The 24,528-nt window shown below is 49.2% G+C and overlaps 2 protein-coding genes across 9 annotated transcripts in view; both read right to left on the bottom strand.

The window, feature by feature from the left end:
* The window catches only part of CACNB4 (calcium voltage-gated channel auxiliary subunit beta 4), a 67,667-nt gene extending 66,206 nt beyond the window's left edge, over positions 1 to 1,461 (bottom strand). For 6 of the 7 annotated variants that reach the window (XR_007632022.1, XR_007632023.1, XM_050339675.1 and 3 more), the window contains exons 1-2: positions 1,354 to 1,461; positions 794 to 877 (exon numbers count right to left, since the gene is read on the bottom strand). Coding sequence is in view for 5 of the 7 variants with exons in the window: in XM_050339675.1 (XP_050195632.1) it covers positions 794 to 877; positions 1,354 to 1,446 (177 nt within the window). In the remaining 2 variants the exon portion in view is untranslated. Of the gene's footprint in view, positions 1 to 793; positions 878 to 950; positions 1,007 to 1,353 lie in introns of those variants that run through there. The other variant, XM_050339677.1, reaches the window with a different exon arrangement.
* Positions 1,462 to 3,139: 1,678 nt separating this feature from the next.
* On the bottom strand, positions 3,140 to 22,822 carry STAM2 (signal transducing adaptor molecule 2). Of its 2 annotated transcripts, none has more exons than XM_050339686.1 (14): positions 22,725 to 22,822; positions 16,786 to 16,870; positions 14,968 to 15,043; positions 14,680 to 14,775; positions 12,797 to 12,943; positions 11,475 to 11,544; positions 10,948 to 11,134; positions 10,235 to 10,329; positions 9,562 to 9,641; positions 9,305 to 9,392; positions 8,813 to 8,867; positions 7,756 to 7,909; positions 6,601 to 6,740; positions 3,140 to 5,900 (listed from the first exon to the last, which is right to left on the bottom strand). In XM_050339686.1, the coding sequence occupies exons 1-14, from the start codon at positions 22,762 to 22,764 to the stop codon at positions 5,693 to 5,695; spliced, it is 1,521 nt and encodes a 506-aa protein (XP_050195643.1). In that variant the 5' UTR covers positions 22,765 to 22,822; the 3' UTR covers positions 3,140 to 5,692. The 2 variants fall into 2 exon arrangements, with proteins under 2 accessions (XP_050195643.1, XP_050195641.1); XM_050339684.1 differs by having other exon boundaries at positions 9,562 to 9,644.
* Positions 22,823 to 24,528: the final 1,706 nt, after the last annotated feature.

Below are 24,528 nucleotides of genomic sequence, written 5' to 3' on the forward strand. Positions count from 1 at the left end.
AGTGCCCCCAAATCCATCGAGGGCCCAGCTCAGCTTTCCCTGAGCTTCCTTGAATTTCTGCTAAAGTCACCGAGGAATCTGGGATGCAGGTCTGTGCTCTGGGAAATGTTCCACCTCCTCGACTTTTGCATCAAATTAATAACATTTCCTCTGAGATGCGTCTTCTAGGTGAGAGTGACGCTTCAGGGAGACTCGGGGTGTCAGTCTGTGTTTCACTCAGGGCAGGCAGGAGTGGGAGACTGGGAATAGAGATAGAAAAGGGGAACAGGGAAAGGAAAGGGGAACTATTTCCAGGGGGTTTCACGATGGTGCCACCGCTCCTGCAATGCCAGGGGGCTGTATAATTAGCCCTGAGGAGCCCCAGCGGAGCTGCCGATGCTCTTGACACCTTTAAAAGATTTTTTTTTTTTTCCCAGAAATCCTAAAGTCAGGAGGTCGCTAAAACCTCCGCTTCCATTCCCCGAGAACAGGCGCACCTCTCGCCCTGGGTGTCTCAGGGAATAAGCAGAGAACCAGCCCGCGGGGTCAGTCGCAGCCGGGGAAGGCAAGGCGAGGACAACCCACGAGTTCATCCCGTTAAACCGCGACTCCAGCCGGGATTTGGGGCCTCGCTCCGGAGCTCCCGGGGGTCCCAGCTCTGCCCCGAGCCCGAAGTGCCCCCGCACGCGGAGCCGGAGCAGGACCCGGAGCATCCCCGGGCTGCGGCACCGAGCACGGGGGTCCCGCTCCCCCGGGACGGCCGGGACGGAGCCTCCCCGGCCCCCAGAGCCCCCCCGAGCCCCCGGGCGCTGACCTGGCGCAGGATGAAGCTGGTGGAGGTGGTGCTGCCGTCCGAGCGCTTGAGGCGGCTGCGGCGTGTGGCGGTGCCCCGGGTCACCTGCGGGGACACAGAGCATCAAGGTCGCGGCACCGCCACCCCCCCGCGGCCACCCCCGGGCCCCCGCACCCACCGCGGCCATGGCGCCCCGATCGCCGCTGCCCGGCTCCCCCGGCTATCCCGCTGATCCCGGCTCTCCCGGATCCCGGCCCGGCTCCTCCGCCGCCGGGGCGGAGCCGCTGGGGAGGGGGCGGCGGGCAGGGGCGGCCCCGGGGCGGGGCTGGGAGCGAGAACCCCGGGAGAACATTCCCACAGACCCGTCCCGGCTCCCGCACCCCGTCCCGGCTCCCACAGCCCCGTCCCGGCTCCCACAGACCCGTCCCGGCTCCCGCACCCCGTCCCGGCTCCCACAGACCCGTCCCGGCTCCCGCAGCCCCGGCCCGGCTCCCGCACCCCGTCCCGCATCGCTGCGGCCGCAGGAGCCAGGGTTGGATCCCTCTGCTCTGGAGCCAGGCTGGGACAGCTGGGGGGCTCACCTGGAGAAGAGAAGGCTCCAGGGACACCTGAGAGCCCCTTGCAGGGCCTGAAGGGGCTCCAGGAGAGCTGGAGAGGGACTGGGGACAAGGCATGGAGGGACAGGACACAGGGAATGGCTTCCCACTGCCAGAGGGCAGGGAGAGATGGGAGATTGGGAAGCAATTGCTGGCTGAAGGCAGGTGAGTCCTTGCTATTCTCCATCCCTCAGGACACCTGGAGACCTCATTACCAGCAGCTGAAAATTAACACAGCTGGACAGAGACACCTCATTACTCTGACTCTCAGTTGTCAAATGACCAAAAGGTTTAGATTGGAGATTAGGGGGGAATTGCTGGCTGGGAGGGTGGGCAGGCCCTGGCACAGGTTGGGCAGAGAAGCTGTGGCTGCCCCTGGATCCCTGGAAGTGTCCAAGGCCAGGCTGGGCAGGGCTTGGAGCAACCTGGGCTGGTGGAAGGTGTCCCTGCCCATGGCAGGGGGTGGCACTGGATGATCCTCGATGTCCCTTCCAAGCCAAAGCATTCCAGGGTTGCCCAGGGACCTGGCAAGGTGAGATGTGACACAGGTGCTTGGGACAAGCTCCACCCAAAGTTTAACCTTCCCAGACCCCTCAGCACCAACTGGCATCAACCTCCAGGCAGGCAGAGCGCTCCAAATTCCAGGGCGTGGAGGGAGAAAAGCTAAGGCAGGAGATGAAGTGATCTGTTTGAAGCTGAAGTCTGTGGAAGCACTGGAAGCAGGACCTGGATTTCCTGCTTCCCAGTGCTGAGCTTCACCTACAGGCACATCACACCTCCCACCTCCCAGCGGGATGAGCAGGAGGGGGAACGTGCCCGGCTCTGGAATGATCTCACACCTGCACTCTGAGCACACACACGGATTCTGGGGAGGGTCCAGCGTCCTCCTCCCTCGCTCCAGACTCCAAATCCTTTAATTCCTGGCTGGCAGGAGCAGCCTGGTTTCTCTGTCCAAGATGAATGTGGGTCACCAAGGCTGGAGTCGAAATGGGATTATTTTTATGTTCAGTTGCATCATTAAATTGGTCCTGGGAAGGCACTTTTCTTGACACATTAACAGTGAGGTGGCTGATTTCCCAAGGAAAGGCTCTGTCCAGAAATCAGGATGGATCAGGGCTCACTCCAGCGAGGCAAGGATGGGATGGATCCAAGAGGAAAAGCAATCCAGCATTTCCCACTAATTCAGGATATGGTCTGGCTTTTTTAAGGGCTGGTAAAGTTCGTATTTTCAGCCTGAAGTGACCCAAAATCAACCCACCGGGGCTGGAAACTCCAAGGGGCTGGAAATAAGTGATGAAAACCAGGGATTTGTGTGTAAAAAACAATTTCTGGGCTTGCTACATCAGGCTCCTTGCACATGTTTTTGGTGCCCATGCACAGCTTTAGCAGTAGGATTAAAGGATTCATTTTCATTTGGGATGAGCCAGAAGTCTCAGTCACATTCAGACAACTCAGGTTTTGCCTCTTTTAACAGGGAATTAAACCCTGTGGCAAAAGAGAATTCCTCTTTTGACATGGAATTAATCACTTAGCAAAGAAAATTCCTCCTCTGACACTGGAATTATCTGCATAGCCAAGAGAATCCTCCTCAGGTGTGTTTGTGAACAAACCTGACTCACTCCAGGCACCTCAGAGTGCTCAGTGTAACCAAGAGGTTCTTACAAGAGATAAAAATAAGGGAATAAAATCCTGTTCCTCTCAGGAAATGATTCCTGAGGGAGGTCCCAGCTCCAGCCCGCTGTCCCACCAGCACAATGAACACGCAGCATCCTTTGGAAGGTTTAAACAATCTGATTTTTAACGTCATTTCTGCAGCCAATTGAACAGACGAAGCCTTGGTCACGGTCAGGTGACAGCACAACCCCTCGGCCCACCCTGGGTGGGGTGGCAAGGCCGAGTTTAACAGACAAGAACAGGTCACCAACTCACAGCAGGAGGAAATGGATCTATTACTGGTACTGAACACCCACGGAACAAACGTATCCCAACAGAGTTCTCGTTACAAAGTCGCCCGGGCTTCCTGTGTTAAGGGTTGCTATGAAAAAGCAGGAGTTCTCCACTGGGAATTCCTGATAGAAAACAGCAGGTACAAACCTCAGGTAGAAATCTGGAGTTAGAGAAATCCTTTGGCAGCGTGTTCTGTTACAATCAGGCCTCAAAAATAAATATGATCGTGTCTACAAGTGTGAAGAGAAACAGCACCCCCCCTCTAAATACACTGGTTTAATTAATAATTAAATTATTTTACACTATCTACAAGTTGCATATCGCAGAGTTAGGAAGAGAAGAGATGAGAGGAGGACAAATCCTGCTTTTAGAAAAGTCCAGGCGCGTGTGGAGCTGCGTAGAAAACCTCAGACAAATGAGTATATACATTATTTATAGTTAACAATGAACTGAACATAATCAAATCACGTCTGGCTGGCTCCACTCGAGATTTCTCTGGGGCCAAAGCTTGGAGAAAACAGCAATCCCAAATTCCCAACCAGCGTGGGGGATTTACACCGACGACAGCGAGGTTTAATTCGACCACAAACCAACTCGGAACGAAGTCAACTCTTACAACAAAAGCTCCAAAACGACAAGAATTTGGAAGAGCAGCATTGAAATCAATCCACCTCCTTAAAAGACACAAGGAACAAAGTTATCAAAACACTTCAGTATTGCCACGGGTGCTGTTTGTGCTGAGCAGCTCCCAGGGGAAGGATCAGGACAAATTAAAGGCCTGTCCAAAGGAAAGACAGAAATTCTCCCTCCCCGATTGCACCGATTTGAACAAAAAAAGTGATTTGAAGAGCAGGTTCTCAACACCTTATTGCATGAGCACGAGGCTGCAGGTGAACAGAGGGTCATGATCATTAAATAAAAGGTGAAACCAGTGGAGGAGGTGCTGAGTGAAGGGGGGGTGGTTTGGTCACTCCACAGCCCAGAATCCGGGACTTCCAATCAGGGGACAAAACTCAGACACCAAAAATGCTTCTGGAGACATCTGGGAGCTCCATGGGTTTAATCCAGATGTTTTCATCAGTGAATTGCTTCCCTTATTTCCCCAGTCTAAGGGTTATGACTCCCCAGAGGGTGTTAGAGCAGGTATAAATGTGACCTTGCTACAGTGAGGAGGGAAGAGAATAAAGTGATTTTTTTCAGCGTTGAAACAGAAAAAGAAAGAAATCCCACATTCCCAGGATATGGATAAAGATAATCCAGCTCATCTGCTCCCTCGTGCAAACCCCACCCCTTTAAAAAGTGCATCAGGGAAGAAATCCTTGGATTTCTTTTCTCAGCCTCACTTCCCAGCTCCAGGATGTGGCTGTTGTTTCCCACTCCTTGTGTGGGGGGGACCATTCCCACCCACCAGCACGTGGATTTGGCCTTAAATCCACCCTTCCCAAAGTTCCTCTGTGATCCATGGTTATTTGGACACGGACACGGTGGCAGAGAAAGGAAATCCAAGAGAGGAAGAACCCCCTGGTCCCATCAAGGCGATTCCCGTTCCACTCAGCTCCTCCTTGGAAGGGGAACAAGGCAGATCCTCGCAGTCCTAAGGAGCTCCAAACATCCTCGAGCCCCCCTCCTTTCCCACAAGGAATCACAACGCTCCTTCACTTCTAAACACGTCCAAAAAAAGAAAAGAAAAAGGGATTCTGTGCAAGTTCCTGGCTCAGCACCTTGGATCCAGCTGGGAGCATCCCCTGCCAGCTCTTCCCAAGGACACTTGTGCTTGCAGTGCCACCTCTGCCAAAAGACAAGGGAATTCTGGTAAAACTTGTTTCCTTCAAGAAGAACACTCCAGTTGCCTGGATTTTTCCAAAATATCCCTGTAAAAACCTCCTGTTCCCACGGGATGATGGTCCTCACTGTCACCACACCAAACCCTCTTCCAGCTGGACTCGGGGATCGCTCCCATTCCAGGTCTCCAAACTGCAGAGATTCCCTAAAGCCCCCGGGACAGAAGGATTACAGGAGACACCAGAGGAGGCAAAAAGCAACACTGAGCGACGTCTCAGCTTCCTCCAGTCCCCAGAAACGACTTTAAAAGGCAATTATTTTGGGACCATCTTTCAAAGATTCACAAGTGGCGTTTCCTGAAAGCGCAGGAAGAAAAAAAAGGGCTCAAAGGAATCTGGAATTATTTTAAACCATCCCCTAATCTAGTTCAAGATGCAAATATGCAAATCACCATCAGAGCTGGTGCCTGTTTTTCACTCTGCAGCGAGCTGGGTTATCGGAAAAGGAAGATGTACTTGGATATCCACGGCAGGGCTTCAGAAAGATCGTTGGGTCGGGCGGTCATTCCCTGACTCAGGAATAGGAGCTGGTTGTTTTAAAGCAGAGGCTGCTGATGGTAATTTGTTTGCTGCTGGAGCAGGGAGGGAGCGGGCACTGCCACGGGGTAAGCTGGTCCTTGAGGCAGGGTGGCCGTGGTGCTCTGGAAGGCTGCCATGTCCACGGGCATTCCCATCGGGGGCGGGGGGAAGGCGGCCGTGCCGGCGCTCGGGAAGGGCTGAGGCACAGCAGGGTCGGGGCCGGGGCTGTGGGGAGACAACACAAGGCTCACTCTCACCAATCATCCATCTGCCTCACGGTCAGCTCTACAAACAGCACCACTGTCAGCCCCCAGAGCGAGCTGCGGGCTCTGAAAACATAAATTTGACAATCAGTTTTCAGGGGACTGAGTGGCTTCCTGACTACAAAAATACAGCTTTTACACACACACCCCCCCTCACAACCTGACCCAGCTTCCCCTCCTGTAGCTCTCCCATGTTAATAACCAGAGAATTTCCTGGGAATACTTCATTTCCATACTTTTCATGCCTGTAACTTGGCAGGATTTTATGGGTTTTGCAGGAAAAATGTTTTCACCCCCAATAATTTTACTGCTCGATGATCCTTGTGGGTCCCTCCCCACTCAGAATATTCTGTGAAATATGTTGAATTAATATATTAAATATCTGTGTAATCTCTTTAACTTTTACTCTCTGGGGCCGTGTGGTTAAACCTCAAGTCTGAGGTTCCTTTCCAACCTTCATCCCTTAAAATCTTCCTGGCAAACATCCCCCTGCAGGATCAATTTTATCCCTAGTAAAGTTCCCACTGACACCCAGTTCAGTAAAACTGGTGTTTTCCTTTCCAAATTAAGCGTCACCGTGAACATAAACACGACAAGAACGTGGAACTTCCAGGCCAAGCAGCCAAATTCCCGCCTGGAAGAGGGATTTGGTGGATCCATACCTTATATAAGCAGCTTGAGGTGGCTGAGTGGCTCCAGAGGAATTGAGGCTTTGGGGTGCCAGGCTGTACCCTGGGGACATGGAGACCTGCTGGACCCCCTGGATCATGTAATTCCCACTGGGAGGCTGCACGGGATATGACTGCAAAGAAAATCCAGCAGGAGCCTGAGATTCCTGTAGCACGTTGTGGAAACCAAACCCCTTTAACTTCTCGCATTTCTGGCTTAAATAATACAAGATTTCCTCCAAATCCAGGTATCACAGCACTAAGGGGCTCGCTGGCTTTGGATTTGGGATGATTTATGGGCACTGAAGGAAAGGTTTGTCCCAAATAACCACCCCGAGCCCAGCACGGCCAGCGTTATCCTGCATTTCTGGCCACTGGAAGCAGGAATCTTGGAAGGAACAGCAAACTCCAGTCGCCTTTTGGCTTAAATTACTTTCTAACCTCCAAACAGAATGAATCTTCCATCGTCACCGGGAGTTAAGGACACGGAATTACTTTTAACTGACATATTTTCAGATCTGGCAGTTGCCATGGCAACTATTCTTTTCCCACAGAACAATTAACATTAAAGTAAAATCCACTTCAGGCAAACCCCCCATTCCTGTGCTTTAAAACCTCTCCTTCCCCCCTGTTTTTCTCCCTGAGCCATCAGCAGGCACGCTGGGGACAGGGTGAAGCGCTCCTGAGCCTGCCTGTGTGCTGGGAACTAATAACTGTGTTCCTATCCGGGAATCAGAACCCATGGAATGTGGGCCTTCCTTGAAAAAGAGACCTCAAAGCAGGGTGTTCCCATATTTAGAAAAAAAAAACCCAAAACCCCTTGGGATTAATATCACAGCGCAGTTCACCCCCAGCCCCTCTATTAAGTAAGAAGGGAACGTTCCACTTGGAGGCTGGCGTGACTCACAGCAGGAACTGCTGAGGCACACAATTCCAAGGGTAAAAAGAACAGGAATCATGGCAGGAATCTCGGGGAGTTTTCACAATTGGCCATGCAAAGCCAGCAGTGCATCCACCAGGTTTTCCTGTCCAGGCTGTGAAAAAGCCCCCAGGCAGTGTCAGGTTGCTCGTGGGCTCACTGGGTGTTTTCTGTCATCCTTCCAAACAGAAATCCCTATTTTTATTCCCGGATCCCAGAGGGATGCTGACCTGCACGGAGACCCCCGAGGACGTGGGTGGGAACTGTGCAGGGTGGTGCAGTTTGGAGTAGGCTGAGTACATGGGGCTCTCATTCATCAGCTTGTTGTAGAGCTCCAGAGCTTCCAGAACCTTCACGTTCAGCTCCGACAGCTCGGAATGTTTCCTGTTTCAAAACAAAGGAACAGAGATACTGAGCTTTGTTAGAGGGGGTAAAGAGGGAAATGGTTCATAAACAGCTGGGAATGTGCAAGGAAAAGAAACCTTCAAGAGGTAAATGGTCGATTTTTTACCTATTTATATTGGAAAGCTGCTGTTCTGGGACTGGAGGGAGAGCCCAAGTGGTGCAAAACTGTCCCTCCCCAGCTGCCATGAGACAAGCAACTCTCCCAGGGGTATTTTCACCCCCAAATATCCCCAGGAATCACAGAATCATGGAATGGGTTGGGTTGGAAGGGAAATTAAGAATCATCACTAGCCCAGGTTGCTCCAAGCCCCGTCCAACCTGGCCTTGGACACTTCCAGGGATCCAGGGGCAGCCACAGCTTCTCTGCCCAACCTGTGCCAGGGCCTGCCCACCCTCCCAGCCAGCAATTCCTTCCCAATATCCCATCTGTCCCTGCCCTCTGGCAGTGGGAAGCCATTCCCTGTGTCCTGTCCCTCCAGCCCTTGTAAAAAGCCCCTCTCCATCTGTCCTGGCTCCCTCAGGTCTTGGAAGCCCAAATCTGAGGAGGGAGAGGTGAAGATAACACTCAGTAGATTTTCCTGTCGTGGATGGCGAGCAGGACACTGAAAATTCCAACCTCTGGCCAGGCTGCAAAAGGCTCCAGCCAAAAAAATGCCACAATAAACTGCACCCATGACTCGTGCAGTGAATTTTGGAGAGCAGCAACCCAATCTGAGTGCAGCCCCTGGGAACTCAGTGCTTCAGCATTAAAACACAAAGGCAGGGCTGTCACAGTTTTTTTTTCCTGCTTGGGTGATGGAAAGCACCAAAAAATAATGTTATTCCAACTGCACAAGTTGAAGCAAATCAGCAAACAGGAGAAGGAAGCTTTGTGAGGCTCACCTGTCTATCTCTTCTAGTTTTTCATCTATCATTGGGCCCATCTGCTGGCAGATATCTGTGAGCACAAAGTGTTGAGGTGGTTAATGCCTTGCACAATTAAGGGTTTTAAATGCAGCCCAAAGCATTTATTGAAACAAGCAATTGATTTTCGTGTAGCTGGGTAAAACTCCCGATTTTTTTAATGTTATTTCAGTAAATGCTTAGTTCAGAGCTGGGATTTGGATCTTGCAAAGATCAGGCATTTTATGTGAGCTGGAAGCTATGCAAATTGCTCTGCTAAACATGGAGCTGGCTTGGAACTATTAAAGAAATTCAAATTATGCACAGAGCCCCACGCTCCCACTGAGAGAGAAACTGTTCTGCAGCACTCCCTTGGTACAGACCACGGTTCCTCCAAGCTTAAAATAAACACAAAAGAGCCACCAGCTCGAGCCACAAAAGGTAATTGTGAGCAGAAATGATGTAAAAAAAATAGCTTAGTGCTCCAAGTACCTTCTGAGTCGAGAAGATCTGGAGAATCAAGCTTTAAATCTGTAGGATCTATGCTCTGGAGCACCTGCAGTGTTTTATCCATCTTATCCTGGAAGGTGAAGACAAGATTACGAACTTTTATTTCCCCAACCACGGCAGAGAGACTGTTTGAATTTTCAAATAAAAGTTCTTGATGCAAAAAGAAATTATCTGCCAACATTCAGTGGCAAAAGGCTGGAAAAGCTCAGCAATATTTTACATTTCAAGTGGCTCCATACCTCATCTATATAAACTGGCTCAGGCTCTGCTTTCTTAATTTCTTCTGCACTATCCTCGGGAGCAGAGGTTTTATCCACAGCTGCTGGAAGAACAAAGAGGAGTTTATTTTCTGCAGCCCCACATGAACTCAAAACACACATCTCCTGCCTGTCATCCACCAGCCCTTTGAAGGGCAGAGGGGTCTGAGTAAGTACTTCAGGCACTGATGCACCCAGGGAAAGGGTTTGCCCAGAAAACCTGCAAGCTTAAAAAACCACCTCCAGCACATTCCCTTCCAGCCAAGTCCCGAGTGCTGGGGGTTGATTTTGGAACCATGGGCTCGGATGGAGCCAACAATGTGACTCTGACAACCCCCTGCCACGGGTGTGGATGCTGTTCCTGTGTCTGAGGGGGGAAGGTGACATTTGAAGTTTGCTGCATTCATATGGAACAGGTTTCTGACAAACAGTGCTGGTGAGCTCAACCATATTTCTGCAAGAGGGAAACTCAGAGCAGAAAACAAAGATTTCAGTGAGCTGTGGTGGCTTGTTGGAAACAAGGGCAGGATGGCTCTCAGTTCCTTCCCCAGGATGGTTATCAGGGAATTATTATGCTGGGGAGGGCTAATTAGCTGCAACTAAACATAAACCTGCCTTTCTAAAACAATCCCTGGAGTTTTGGCAGGTCACTCACCTGCCTCGGGTTCCACAGTCAGGTCAGAGGTCACAAAATTGGATGGGAACAGCCCCACTCCTCTGTGGTTCTCACCTTTCCACCAGTTGGCGTCACTGGGGGAATAAAGATGGATTAAAAACCCTGGATGTTAAATCAGAGACGTTATTTGGGGCTTTTTACAGGAAACCTGAGATCCTGAGTACAGAGATTAACTCAAAGCCACAGGCAGGAGCTGGGGCAGAGGGGAGGGAAGGGAGGAAGAGAAATCAGGAATCACTCAAAACTTACCACAATTCATCAATACTTAATACTGATCCTTTTACAACTCTATATATTACAGGTGATAACAACAAGAATTATTTCAGCTGTTTATAATCAGTTTTATTCCTACCAAATGTGCTCCTCGATAGCCAGAGACTTAACAAATGCTGGAAGCAGCTGGAATTCCACCTCTGTGATGTCACACAACCAACTAACATTTATCTTAAAAACTACAGATTGCACGAAATGTTTGAGTCTGCCTGCACTAAAAGTGATTTGAGGTCAAAAACGAGGAGGATGGGAAGACAAAGTGAAGATGAAGGAGTGTGAGGGAGGCCAGAGTGGCAGTAGGTTTCCATGGGGAAGGGGAAAAAGCATCAGAGGAAAAACTGAGCAATCCCAAGAAAACAACGTTTTGTGGAATAAACAACCGTGGCACAAAGCCCCCGCTCCGTGTGAGCGTGTCATACCTGTCATCCAAAACAAAAATGATCTCTCCACTCTTAAAGGTGAGCTCATTGTCCTCCACAGCCTCAAAGTCATACAGGGCTCGCACCTTCCTCAGGCTCTGGGTGTTTGGGGGGGTTTCTGCACTGGGGTACAAGGCTTTGGTCTCCATCTGCTGCTGCTTCTGCTCTTGCAACGACAACTCGATGGCTACAAGGAAGGGAGACAGGAAAATCCAGTGTCTGGGGTGTTTTATCCCTGCACACGAGGGCAGCTGGGTTTCTCAGTGGAATACAAACAGTGTTTATTGTGTTGTTTAAAAAGTGGCCTGCCTCTCTGAGATTTCAAATTGCAGGTTTAAATGGCTGGGACGGGCAAGAATATTTCTTACCCCAAATCCTCATGGGGGAGGAAACGCCTTGAATGGCACAGCATTCCAATTGCCAGCCTGCTGGGAATTCCATTTCAACTCCACGTGGCAGGAAAGAGCCCCCAAATTCCCATTTCCCTGCTTTTTTACCAGAACTTCTGGAGCATAGATGGAACTCACCTTTAGCTATATCTTCATCTTCTTTGGTTTTGCTGGCTGATGAACCATTCTTAGCAGCGTTGGTGGAAGCCTGCAAAGGTAGGAACAACAGAAAATTCAGGTTACAAATGAAAAACTCTAAAATCTCTATAATTATAAACTTGAAAAAAATAGCACTGGTCAGCTGCCTTTAAGGAATCAAGATGACTTTCTAGAAGGAAAAATCACCACTCTTCAGAACCTCAGCCAAGCTCTTTAATTTGTTTTCAGCGTGGAAAGAAGTAAAATAAATACTGAGATTTAACATAAACAGCGTTTAAATAATTATTTTAGTCGTATTTGTTCCATTTAGTCATATTTATTGAAGTGAGGCTACTCATTTAAATGACTCTTTGTCCTTCCCCCCACTCCTTTCCAATGGGGAGATGCTCCAGTTGGGAGCTGCTGACTCCACAGCAGCACAGGGAAATCATTCCTAGAGTTTTCATTCCCCCAGGGAAGTGGGACTGGGTGCCAGTGCTCAAACCTTCCATGTTTCCACCATATGTTTTAACACATAGCCTGGATTGAGGAGTGAAAACATCTTTGTGGAGGAAGGAAAGATTGTAGAAGTTAAAAAACCCCTCAGTGTTTAATGCAGAGCGAAGTAAACTTGGGGCAAGGAATATGGAACAGGAGCTGTCATTGGAATTTTCAGGGCTGATCTGCACCTGACTCACGATGAACATGGAAATATTTAGGAGCATCAAGAATAAAGGTTAGAAAGAAGCCAGTGGGCATGACATCTGCCAGTCAGATATCATAATAATCATAATAAACCAGAAAAAGTAAAGAACAAACCACTGCAAAATCCAGGACAACCCCTGACAAGGACAGGGAACTGCCCAGACAGGGAATGGGGACCTGGAAAGGAAACCACAGCACAGATCCTGTTCCAAAATGTCTCTGTTGCACTGCCCTTTGTTTTGGGAGGCTCTGTGAGGGAGAAGGAAGGTGTTTGTGCTCCCTGGCAGCAAAAGGAGAGCCAGGAAACACCAAATTCCAAGTGTGGGTACAGAACTGTTTCAGGTTAAGGGGGTGACAGGAAAACAAAGCTCTAAAAATCTTTGGGAGAAACAGAAACAACTCACAGGGGCACCATGGGAGGGCCTTCAGTCTGGTCTTCTTTTTCTAACTTTCCCATTTTTTTAATTCATAAAAAAACCCAAAATGGCCAGCAGTGAAGCTCAGCCTAAGGAGGAGCCCAACAGGAACCAGGAGCCTGCTCTCCTCGGATCCAAAGCTCCAATCACCACTGCCAGACATATTTTTCCCTGTTCCCAGGAACAGTGAATTCCTTGTACCTGTGATCCAGCTGCAGGGAAAGTGACCCCTTCTTCTTTTAGAGATTTGATAGTTGCAGATATCAAGCTGCACTGGGGGTCTTTCTGAAATTCCTCTGACCACTCCACCATGAGGGTTTTGAGCTTCTCACACACTTTGGGATGAGCCTGGAAGACAAAATCGCACAGGAAAGGAACGTGCTTGAACCTCAGAATGCACAGGAAGAGTGCTGGTGTTTTAAATTCACTTTTAGGTGGTTAAGGAAGGGTTAAAAGACAAACTGTTTGACTTTTCAGATGTTAGCCACGTTTCCACCTCGCTAGTTTTGGAGAGAATTCAGGCCACCTACCACACCTTCCCCAAATTTCTGCCCCTCCATTTTACCTCAATTTCCTCTCCATTCCTTTTGTGATTCCCCTCCCAACACCACAAGAGTTGGTCTAACATAAGACACTGCCTTTCCCTGGAAGACAATCCCCCTTCCCTGCCTTTCCTGACCTCTGCAGTTCCTCCCCAGCTGCCAGAACACATTTCTGCCAGCTGAGAGAGCCTCACCGAGCCCTGATCCCCGAACCACCCCCTCTGTCTCCTTGAATCAGCTTCTCCCACGAAAAGGAACTCTCCATAAAGCCACCCAGCTCCTGGCACAGTTTGTGCTCCCAGACTGGGAGCTGAGGGGCAGGGAAGCTCTGAGATGTTTGCCTGGAGCTGGGGGGGCAAAGCAAGCTCAGGTCCCTGCTCTGCCTGCAATTCCTCTGCTCCCACATCCTCCTCCAGCCTCTGCACAGGATTCCTCAGCCAGGGAATCAGCTCCCACTGGAAGCCTGGGAGCATGTTCTGAGCAGTGAGAACATTCCCAGGTTTGGGCTCCAACGTGCCTTTAATTCCAAGTAAAGCCATAGTTTGATGGGCTCGGTATCAGCACAAAAATTTGGGACACGGGACTGAATTCCCACCTAGAGAAAAGGGGCAAAGGACAACTTTGATCTGCCCTCTGCACATTATTGCCCCAAAGTGGGCCAGGGACAGGGGTAAAACAGCAATAATTTCCCCAAAGCACAGTGAATTCTCTCCAGCAGCCCACCCTCCCAGGGGATTCCAGGCTTCCCTGGCATTCCTGGGGCTGTCAGACCATGAAGGTCAAGTTCTGGTTCAGCCTGGACCGTGGGTAAGGAGAAAAGGGGAGCACTTGGAGACCTATTTTTCCACAGAAAGCAAGAGGCAGGAGAGCTGTGAACTCATTTTGCTTCCCAGCAATTTTATTAAGTTCCCTTAATTGCTTTGCTCAACCCCTGGTGGTTCCAGGGCTCCCATGCAGCTGAAAACTCCTTTTTAACCCATTAACCAGGTGTGGCTCCAGCTGGAGCAGCAACCTGGGAAAAGCTGGGTGTGCTTTTCAGTTCCTCACATCCACATTAAATCCCATCAGCTGCTGGACCCCAACATTCAAGTCTTCCTCTCTTGGTTATTTTCTCTTTCAACACCCTCAGAATCTCTGGAGAATTGTCTGCAGATTTTACCCTTTTCCTGGTAAAAAGGTGCTTTAACTTTCTCACAGCTTTCCCTTTCACTTCAGGGTTTCATTCCAGGCCAATAAAACCCTCTTCAAGAAAAGCTGCATTTACCATGATCAAATTAATCGAGTTTGGGAAGGGTCAGAGATTTTAATTTCAATTAAAACTGCTCATGTCATTTGGAAAAATAGCAGCTGTCACTTCTTCAATCCATTCTTTTTGACAGGAAGAATCACAAATATCACTGAAAACACAAAGAGCAGCTCCTGCCACTGCACCAAAACCAGAAAAAGTGTATTAACCAGAATATTAGTTTTGTTATGCTGAGACAAAGCAGAGAAATGGCCAAAACAATCCTCTCCCAGCACTCAGGGTTGCAAAGGCATTACCTTATTTATTATTGCTCGAGCCTCGGTGGCAAAATCCCGAGAGCACACTTCCAGGTGGAATATCTTCCCACAGTTTGAGACACAGGCTCCCAAAAGCTGCAAAAACCAGAGGTACAATTGGGAAAAAAGGGTGAAAACTGTGAAAATAACCCAAAATAAAAGGGTTCAATTCAACAGACTGTGTGTTAATGAAGTTATTAACTGAATAAAGGTGTTAATTGCTTAAGTAATGGCTGTATTGCACAAAGAATATCACTTTTTGGGGGGGAACAGTGGGGATTTACTCACTGTAAGTGCTTGCAAAGCCACGTGGGGAACTTTATGGTTTACCCTCTTCATGATGGCTTTAAGGCAATCCTTTGCTCTGCCAAAGGGAACAGAGAAACCATCACAAACAATCAGAAACAATCAGAAACAACCAGGGGGAAATGCAGGTGCCTGCAAGGAGTGAGAGCAGCCACTCCAGCTGGCTGAGCAACCAAACTGCTGGACACAAAAAATGTCCCCAGACCTGAAAACCCCTCCCAGGGCTGGGCCCAAAAGAGATTTAACAACCTGTTTGCTCCTGTCTGTGCCCTGGCCTGGAAAGGGCTCCATTTCCCTCTGTATCCATTTCCAAACAAAGGGGTAAAATGATATTTTAAGTCGAATTAGACAATGGAAGAAATGTCACTATAAAAAAAAAATTACTAAATAAATGGTTGTTTTAGAGGCCACTGCAAAGGATTTCATTTCCACCTTGGAATCCCCTTTTCCAGAGCCTGGGGACACAAGGATCTCATCTTTTCTCTCAGCACGATCTGAGGTGGGTAGAGAATAATAAATAGCATTTTAAATGTTCCAGCTGAGGAGTTTTTCCACACTCTAAATGAGCATTAATGGCAGCAGGAGCTACATGGGCTCAGGCAGATGAAAAGCCTCATTAACATTATTATTATTATTTCGAGCTCCTAAAAACATGAAATCCCCCTGAAAAAGCTGATGCTGCATTTTAAAAACTAACATCCCTTGAGCTGCTGTAGCAGCAGAGCACAGAAAAGTCTCTGTGCCACAGAAACAGGCTTTTATTCTTAATATTTTTATCCTAATTCAGGTACAAACAAAGCCAGCTTAGTTGATTTTAAGTTATAGAGTTATTTAAGTTGTATATTTATTTGCTTTCATTATATGATTATTATTATCTTAGTGGTGGGCAAGAGGGATGAAAACTACCCAAAACTGAAGCAATTTGAAAATTCAGAGTTTAGGATTTGATCTCATGTAAAAAAATCACATAGGTAAGATTTAATGATGTATTTTGATATAGCTATATTTTTGAACGTGCCCTTAAAAAACAAACCACTGCATTTTTTACAATCTGGCCCCCTCCAAAACCAGATTTAAAACAGTTCCCTTGACAAAATTGGCACTAAACCCACTGTTTTTTAATAAAAGATGGAACAGATTTGCTATTATTCCTTGTGGGAGGTAATTAATTAAAAACAAACAAAGAAAACAACAAAACAACCCAAAACCCCTCAGTTTTCTCAGTGTCATAATCTTATATGTTAAATACAACTGCTAAATCAAATTCTATAAATTCTAAATGCCTTCAGAATCCTGCCTGTGCACTAATTGAGGTTTAATTAAAAATTTAAAACATGCTATCACTGCAAAAAATGCCTTAAAATGCAGCATCTTACCTTAAAATTCCACATCTTCTGGCCACTGTAAGATCCCTGAAATTCCCTTTATATCCCAGTACTGCCACTCAGCTTAAACTGATTCCGAGTGATCTGTGTTTTGATCCCTGGTTTTCCCCTTTTCTCCTCCCTCAGTCCCATTTTTCCTGCTAATTAACCCTGGATTTCTCATCATAAATAGATATTTTTCTGCAAAATTTAAGCCTATTCACTAGGAATAACTCGGGCTGCTGTGCGAAATTCCAGAAAAAACCCTGGAATGCCCTTGGTTTTGTGCTGGAATAATCCTGCTGGAATATTGCTTTTAAAGAACTTCAGAGCCAAGGCCACGTTATCTGTGGAATTTGAGCACTTTGAGGCTTTTCCCTCAGAAATATCCACCACACCAACCCGGAATTCCAGGGAATTCTGAGGCCCAACTCACCCGTTGGGAGTGCTCCCCACTTTGTCACAAATATCCATGATGAGCCCCCAGTCCTCGCTGGTGTTGTATTCATTGGTAGCTTTCTCTGCAAGGAAAAATGAGATTTTATGAGGTGTGAGCCCTTTGTTCAGATTCCAGCCAGCCATCCTACCACATTCCCTAATGCTGGTATCTACCAATAACTCACATTTCCTGGAATCAGGGGGTGGTTTGGGCTGGGAGGGACCTCAAAGCTCCTCTGCCATGGGCAGGGACACTCATTTCTAGAGATAAACTGCTAAGGCTTCCTGCTGTTTATTTGTGCTTTAAGTTTTATTATTTTAATTTTAATTTTAAATATTGCAGATCAATGACACGAGGGTCACATTCTCTTCGAAGTGCAGCAACATTTTAGGGCGTGAACAAAGAAAAAATCTCATTGGTGTTGTGGAAAATAAATGAGTGGCTGAGCTTTGAAACGCTTGAATATTCAACTTAGTTTAAAAAAATCGAGTTAAATTCAAACCAAATCAGCCCCTGGAGGTTGGAGATTCCCTGGATAGACCAACCCCCAGCGCTGGACAGTCATGGAAGGTTATCATGGACTGTTTGGTGCACAAAGCTTGGGGTTTCCTGGCAAGTTTTGCCAGGGAAAAATCAGCTTTTTGAAAGCACATCCCCATCCCCAGGGGGTAAATCCTCCAGGAATCCTGCTCCTGGAATTCCAGCAGCCACCAGCTGTGCCCAGAAAGCCAAGGACAAAGAGCACCAAGGCCTGGAAAACAGCCTGGGCACACTGCCTGGGGTCACCACTCTGGAATTCCTGGGATTTCTGAGAGAGGCCTCTTTTTCCAGGAGCAGGGAGGGAGCAGGGAACAGGGAGAAAGGGTGGCAGGTCAGCAAGAGAACTGTGTGAGCTCTGGATCCTTCCAAGGGCAGCTTCCCTGCCCTCCTGGTGCTTGTCAGGAAGGCACAGGTGGCACTTTCATCCTGCACAGAACACTGGGAAGTGCTTCCCGAGGATGTACTGAAGTGTTCCTGGACCCTGAGTGGAAACCAAGCCCAGCTCTGCCTGCCAGGGGTGGAACACTCCCAACTCTGCCCGTGGCTCCAGGAAGGTGTGATGATTACAGGCTTCACCAGGAAGTGAATCATGGAATCCCTGAGGCTGGATGAGATTTCCAAGGTCACAGATCCCCCTGTGCCCAATCCCAATCCCACCTTGTCCCCAGCCCAGAGCACTGAGTGCCACAGCCAGGCCTGCCTTGGACACCTCCAGGGCTGGGCACTCCAAACCTCCCTGGGCAGCTGTGCCAGTGCCTGACCACCCTTTCCAGGAGAAATTCCTGCTGATGTCCCACCTGCCCCTCCCCTGGCACAGCTGAGGCCGTTCCCTCTCCTCCTGTCCCTGTTCCCTGGGAGCAGAGCCCAACTCCCACCTGGATCCATCAGGGAGTTGCAGAGAGTGAGAAAATCCCCCCTGAGCCTCCTTTTCTCCAGGCCCATCCCTCCCTCCACATCTTCCACATCCCAAACCACAGCACAGCTCCACTCTGTGCTCCCAACCCACAATTCCCGGGCCTTTTCCCTCTCCCCCAGCCAGCACATCCCTACCTGGAAGAATGTCAGAGGCAAATCCCTCCCCTGCACCCACACAGCCTGCTCTGGGGAGGATCCCAACCCCAACACTAAACCCTCCCAGCTCTGGAGACTCCTCTTGCTCCCAGCACACCGAATTAAACACCACCTGCTTTCCTCCTTCCCACAGGGGCTTTGGAAGGATAACTCCTTCCCAGATGCTTTGGAAGGATAACTCCTTCCCAGATGCTCAGACTTGGATTTGATCAGCAGAACAGCTGTGGGAGGACACGTTTTCCAGGATGTTTTCCAGTGCTAGGAGAGTACAACCCCTAACCCCGTGCCCTGCCTGACCCTCTGCATCCCCCAATCCACGCGGGAACGCCGGAGCTGAGTGTGCTGTGACAGAAATAACAATCCATTCACAACCTGCTGCCTGGGGGGTTCCAAAAGGCAGGAAGGAGGAAGCCCCAGTTGGAGATTTGGAGGTGGGTGATGTGCAGCTGCAGCAGGAGCTGTGCCAGCCCGCAAGGAGCAGCTGGGAAGGGGCTGGGAGTTGTTTGCTGCTATTCCTGCCAAAAGGAGGAAAAAGCTTGCGGAGCTCCAGCCTCCAAACAGCCTCCCAGGAAAAGAGGGAATGCTGTGCCGCTGGGGGAAGCGTCTCGGGATCATCCCTGCACCACACAACAGCCAACCCCAAGCTGGGTGTCAGGGAATCATGGAATGGGTTGGGTTGGAAGGGACCTAAAGGCTCATCCAGTCCCACCTCCTGTCCCAGGCTGCTCCAGCCTGGCCTTGGACACTTCCAGGGATCCAGGGGCAGCCACAGCTTCTCTGGGAAATCCATCCCAGCACCTCCCCACCCTCCTAGCCAAGAATTCCTTCCCAATATCCCACCTAAATCAACCTTGTCCTGTCCCTTTCCAGCTCTCCTGGAGCCCCTTTAGGCCCTGGAAGGGGCTCCAAGGTCTCCCTGGACCTTCCTCTCCTCCAGCTGAACAATCCCAATCCTCCCACCCTCTCCTCCTGGGAAGGTGCTCCAGCCTCTCTCCCAGCTCATGGCACCATTTCTTTCCCCTTTTTTCCCAAGAAAGGGATGGATAACACACAGAAATTAGACCAAATATGAGGGGAAGAGAAATCCTGAGGATGGGAAGCAGGCAATGCCCAAATCCTGCCCGTGTCCATCTTTTCCAGCAGCAGCTCCTCACTCTGGCAGCTCCACCAACCTGCCAAACTGCCAAATATTTTGTTATTCCAGTCCTCCATTCCCTGGGGCCAGGCTTCCCAAATCCATATATACTAGAAAATAACATTTTTTTTCCACCTGGCTCACTTTTTGTGCAAGAAACAGAGAAAACAAGCCCTGATTTAGCACCAAAAAAATCACTACTAAGCCACTTTCAGCCCAAAATCGCAATTTTCCAGACCAATCTGCCCCTGAAAGGACGTGAAATGAAACCCTGTCTGCACACCAATATTTCAGATTTTGCACAAAGCGTTTAAAAATACAGTTGGTGTGGGAAAAGTGGAAAATAAAAGACATCTCAACAATGAGAGAGATAAAAATGCAGGCTCGGGGTAGGGGTTTTAATCAGCCAAGTCAAAAATAAAAGAAACACCAAAGCAAAACCCCCCCCCAAAAAAAAAGTCCAGTTGGGTTGTTCTCAAATATTTGCAAGATTTTGGATAAAATAGGGAAGGCAGGAATTACTGCAGAGTGAGAAATGAATCTGTCCTGGCTGACACTGAGAGCAGGTGAGGCCTTAGAGGGAAGCTGGAAGGTAAAAGGAAAGGAACATAAAGTTCAATAAAAAATAAATAAATAAAAATTTAAAATAAATAATAAAAAATAATACCAAAAAATTAAAAAGGCAATAAAACATAAGGGAATAAAAGGAAACGAGCATAAAATCAAATAAAAAATAAAAATAATACAAAAAATAAAAAAGGGAAATCAAATGTAAGGGAATAAAAGGAAAGGAATATGAAATAAAATAAATAATAAAAATAAATATTAAAAAATAATACTCAAAAAATGCTTAAAAAAGGAAATTGAATGTAAGGGAATTAAAGGAAAGGAACATGAAATGAAATTAATAAATAATAAAAATAATAAAGAAAAACTTTAAAAGGGAAATCAAATGTAAGGGAATAAAATGAATATAAAATAAAATAAATAATAATTAATAAAAATAAATAATGAAAATAATACCAAAAAAATGTAAAAGGAAATTAAATGTAAGGGAATAAAAGGAAAGGAACATGAAATAAAATAAATAATAAAATAAATAATAAAAAATAATAAAAAAAAACTTTAAAAAGGAAATAAAATGTATGGGGAAAAAAAGAAAGAAACACGAAATTAAATATATAATTAAAATAAATAATAATACCAAAAAAATTTAAAAAGGAAATTAAATGTAAGGGAGTAAAAGGAAAGGAACATGAAATGAAACAAACAATAAATAATAAAAAATAATTTAAAAAAACTTTAAAAAGAAAATCAAATGTAAGGGAGTAAAAGGAAAGGGATATCAAATAAAATAAATAATAAAAATAAATAAAAAATAAATAATGATAAATTAATAAATAATAAAAATAATACCAGGGAGGTGAAGGAGGATGGAAGGGGAAGGAAAACACGGGAAAACAGCAAGTGCACGTGGGCTGGGAACAGATCCAGGCAGGAAGTTTAGAGCCTCTCAGAGTTCTGGGGGGTTCCTCTGGCCAACCGGTTTTCCACCAAAAATCACCTCAATGAACCCCCAAAAAACCCCAAACCTGGATGTTTAAGTGTAATAAGTGATAATTATAAGTTACAAATAGTTTTGTTTAATTGCAGTAAGTGATAGGAATAAACTCTAAATAATCTTGCTTAGCTGTAATAAAGTGACGGGCGAATTCTAAATCATTAATGTTCAGCTGTTAAATAAAAAAAAAATAAATAAATTTTACGCTCAGGAAAAATTAAGAAATCGCAAGCGAACAGACTCCCACTTTTCCAGTTCTGCAGCCTGGAAGCCCTTGAATTATAAGTTTGCCAGGAGTTCGAAAAGAATTGCAATTGTTGGAATCCCCCCCCAGCCTGAGCCACGTGAGAGGCGAGTCAAAAAAAAACCACATCAAACTGCGCCGGGAACCCGAAACGAGGGGGGTCAAAACAAACGCGAACAAATTAAAACGGGAGAACGATTTGCCCTCAGCCTCGGGAGTTTTGCTGCTGCAGAAAGCAGAGGGCAGGGCAGGAACTCGACCCGAAAGGACTGAGTCATTGTGTCACCCCAGCCCGGCCGCGGGTTTTGTAACCACGGCATCTCGGAGTGCCCCGGGCCGGGAGGGACCCACGGGGGTCACCTCCTGCACAGCACACCCCAAAAATCCCCCCACGTGTCACAGCAGGGTCCTACAGGGAAGCTCAGGGGGCATTTATAGGGTTCTATAGGGAAGCTCGGGGGAATTTGGGAGGGATAACGTAATAAATTCCATGGGGAAAAGGAGGAAAAGCAGCTGGATTTACAGCTAACCCCTGAACTCCCCGAATCCCTGCAAACCCAGCCAGTGCCAGGGGAGGGCAGGAGGCACCGAAGCACCCCAGACACGCGGGAAGAGCTGGAAAACTTCGGGAGTTAGAGCAGGAAAAACACCACACACTTCCTGATGGTGCCGAGGAACCGAGGGGCTGCTCCCCCTCGGGAACCCACCACGGTGGGAGGAGGAATCGTGGAATCCCTGAGGGTGGACAAGCCCTCCCAGCCCATGGATCCCCCTGTGCCCATCCCCACCTTGTCCCCAGCCCAGAGCACTGAGTGCCACGGCCAGGCCTGCCTTGGGACACCTCCAGGGCTGGGCACTCCAAACCTCCCTGGGCAGCTGTGCCAGGGCCTGACCACCCTTTCCAGGAGAAATTCCTGCTGATGTCCCACCTGCCCCTCCCTGGCACAGCTGAGGCCGTTCCCTCTCCTCCTGTCCCTGTTCCCTGGGAGCAGAGCCCGACCCCCCCCAGCTCCCCCCTCCTGTCAGGGATTGCAGAGCCAGAAGGTCCCCCCTGAGCCTCCTTTTCTCCAGGCTGAGCCCCCCCAGCTCCCTCAGCCCCTCCTGCTGCTCCAGCCCCTTCCCAGCTCCAGCCCCTCCATGTCCTGGCTGGGGTCCCAGCAGTGCCCCAGCACTGGGGCTGTGGCACAGCCCAGGTGACTCTGCCCACCCGGGCACACACATGCCGGGATCGTGCCCAGCACCCCCCCAGCCCTCCACACCGACAGCGAGCCCCGCACCGAGCCCGGCGGACATGGGGCAAGAGGGAGGGGAGGAAGAGGACGGAGCGGAGGGAGCCGCCGCCCCCCGTCCCGTCCCGTCGCGGCGCCGCCCCGTCCCCGGCTCACCCACGTCCTGCTCGAAGGGGTTGGGGGCGAACAGCGGCATCGCGGCCGCTCCGGAGCCCCGGCACCACCGCCCGGCCCGGACCGCCCGCCCGCGGGCTGCCCCCGCGCCGCCCGCCCGCCGCGCCGCCCGCCGCGCCCGCGACAACGCCAGCCGAGCGAGAACGGGCCGGGCGGGACAGCGGCGGAGCGGCCCGGGGGGACGGGGCCGGGATGGGGCGGGACAGGGCGAGCAGCGGCCGCGGGAGCGCGGCGCTGGAGACAGGCACGGGTCGGGGCAGCCCGGCCGGGCGGAGGCCTCGCGGGGCGGGGGCCTGGCGGGAAGGCGGGGACAGGGCGGGGGCGTGGTGGGTGCGCGTGACGTCACGGAAGTGGGCTGGGGGAGCTAGTGACGTCATGAGGCGGAGAGGGAACGTTTATGTGCCCGTGACGTCACGGGGAGGAGGAGGCGGTGCTGCGTGTGCCCGTGACGTCACGCGCCGCCATGTTGAGCGGGCGGCTGAGGGCAGGGCGCGTCTCGCCTTCCGCGCTCCCCCGGGCCGGCGGCGCGGCTGGGGCAGTCCCTGCCCCGCGGGGCCCGAGCCGAAATAAAACCTGCCTGAGGGCACAAACTGTGTCGTGTCAGTGCGCGCAGGGAGGGCGGGGGAACGGCGCCCGGCGGGGACAGTGCGGCTGGGGGGGGCTGTCTGTGAGGGGATGATGGGGCTGTGGCTGAGGGGATGGAGGCGGGTCCCGGCTGAGGGGATGGGGATGGGGATGTGGCTGAGGGGATGGTGGGAGGTCCCAGCTGAGGGGATGGTGGCAGATGGGGCCATGGGTCGTGGTGTTTCCCTGTGGGGATGCGGCTCTGCTCAGGGGGGATGTCTCGGGATGTCCCAGCTTTTTGGGCTGAGGGGAATGTGGCCCATCTCGGGGGCACCAGGAGGGGACTCTCCCCACAAAGCCCTGTCTGGGCACCCTTGGGGTCCCTGTGCCCGTCCCCGCCGTGCCCGTCCCTCCGTGCCATCCCCGGGGCTGGCAGGGCCCCAGGCCCCCATCCTGGTGTCCCTCCTTCCCGCGGGAATGATGTCCCTCCACGGGAGCCCGGAGCAGGGGGGAGCCGGGAATTTGTGCCCAGCACCTCGTGCCTCTGGAACACGCTCCGTCATCCCTCCGGGAGCCGCCGTGATCCTGAGTCACCACCTGAGTCACAGCCCAGCTCTGAGTTATTCCCTGACAAATCCCGGGAAAGCTTCCTCTGTGATTCAGTGATGCTCTCCTGCCCACTCGCCTCGGATTCAAGAGGCCACGTTCCTTTCTTCTGCCATATGAAAGTATCGAAATATAAAAGTATAAAGTTAAAAATAAGTAAAAGTTCATATATATAAAAAGTATGTTATATATAATATATATAAAAAGTATATTATATATCTATCATATATATAAAGTTTAAATACATATAAATATATAATATATAAATAAAAATACATAAATATATATAAATATATAAATATATATAAATAGATAAATATAAATATATATAAAAGTATAAAGTTAAAGACACTGAAGTTTCAGTATAACACGTGGGGGGGAAAAAACAAATTACTATATTTTGCGAGGAATTTTAGTTTATATGTCAGAAACGGTAATTTTATTTGAAGAACGCGCCCGACGTAGCTTCAAAAATTCAGCGGAGTTCACGTTTTTTGAGCGATTTTTAACTCAAAACATTTATTTTGGGGGGGTTATCAAATGTCCTTTTTTGTTTGAGCCTGAAATCGCGTTACAAGAGACCTTTAAGTTCATCAGGTCCGAATGGCTGGGGAGG

This window comes from Myiozetetes cayanensis, unplaced genomic scaffold (genome assembly GCF_022539395.1).
Source record: "Myiozetetes cayanensis isolate MyiCay16 unplaced genomic scaffold, myiCay2020 scf9, whole genome shotgun sequence".
NCBI classification, from domain to species: domain Eukaryota; kingdom Metazoa; phylum Chordata; class Aves; order Passeriformes; family Tyrannidae; genus Myiozetetes; species Myiozetetes cayanensis.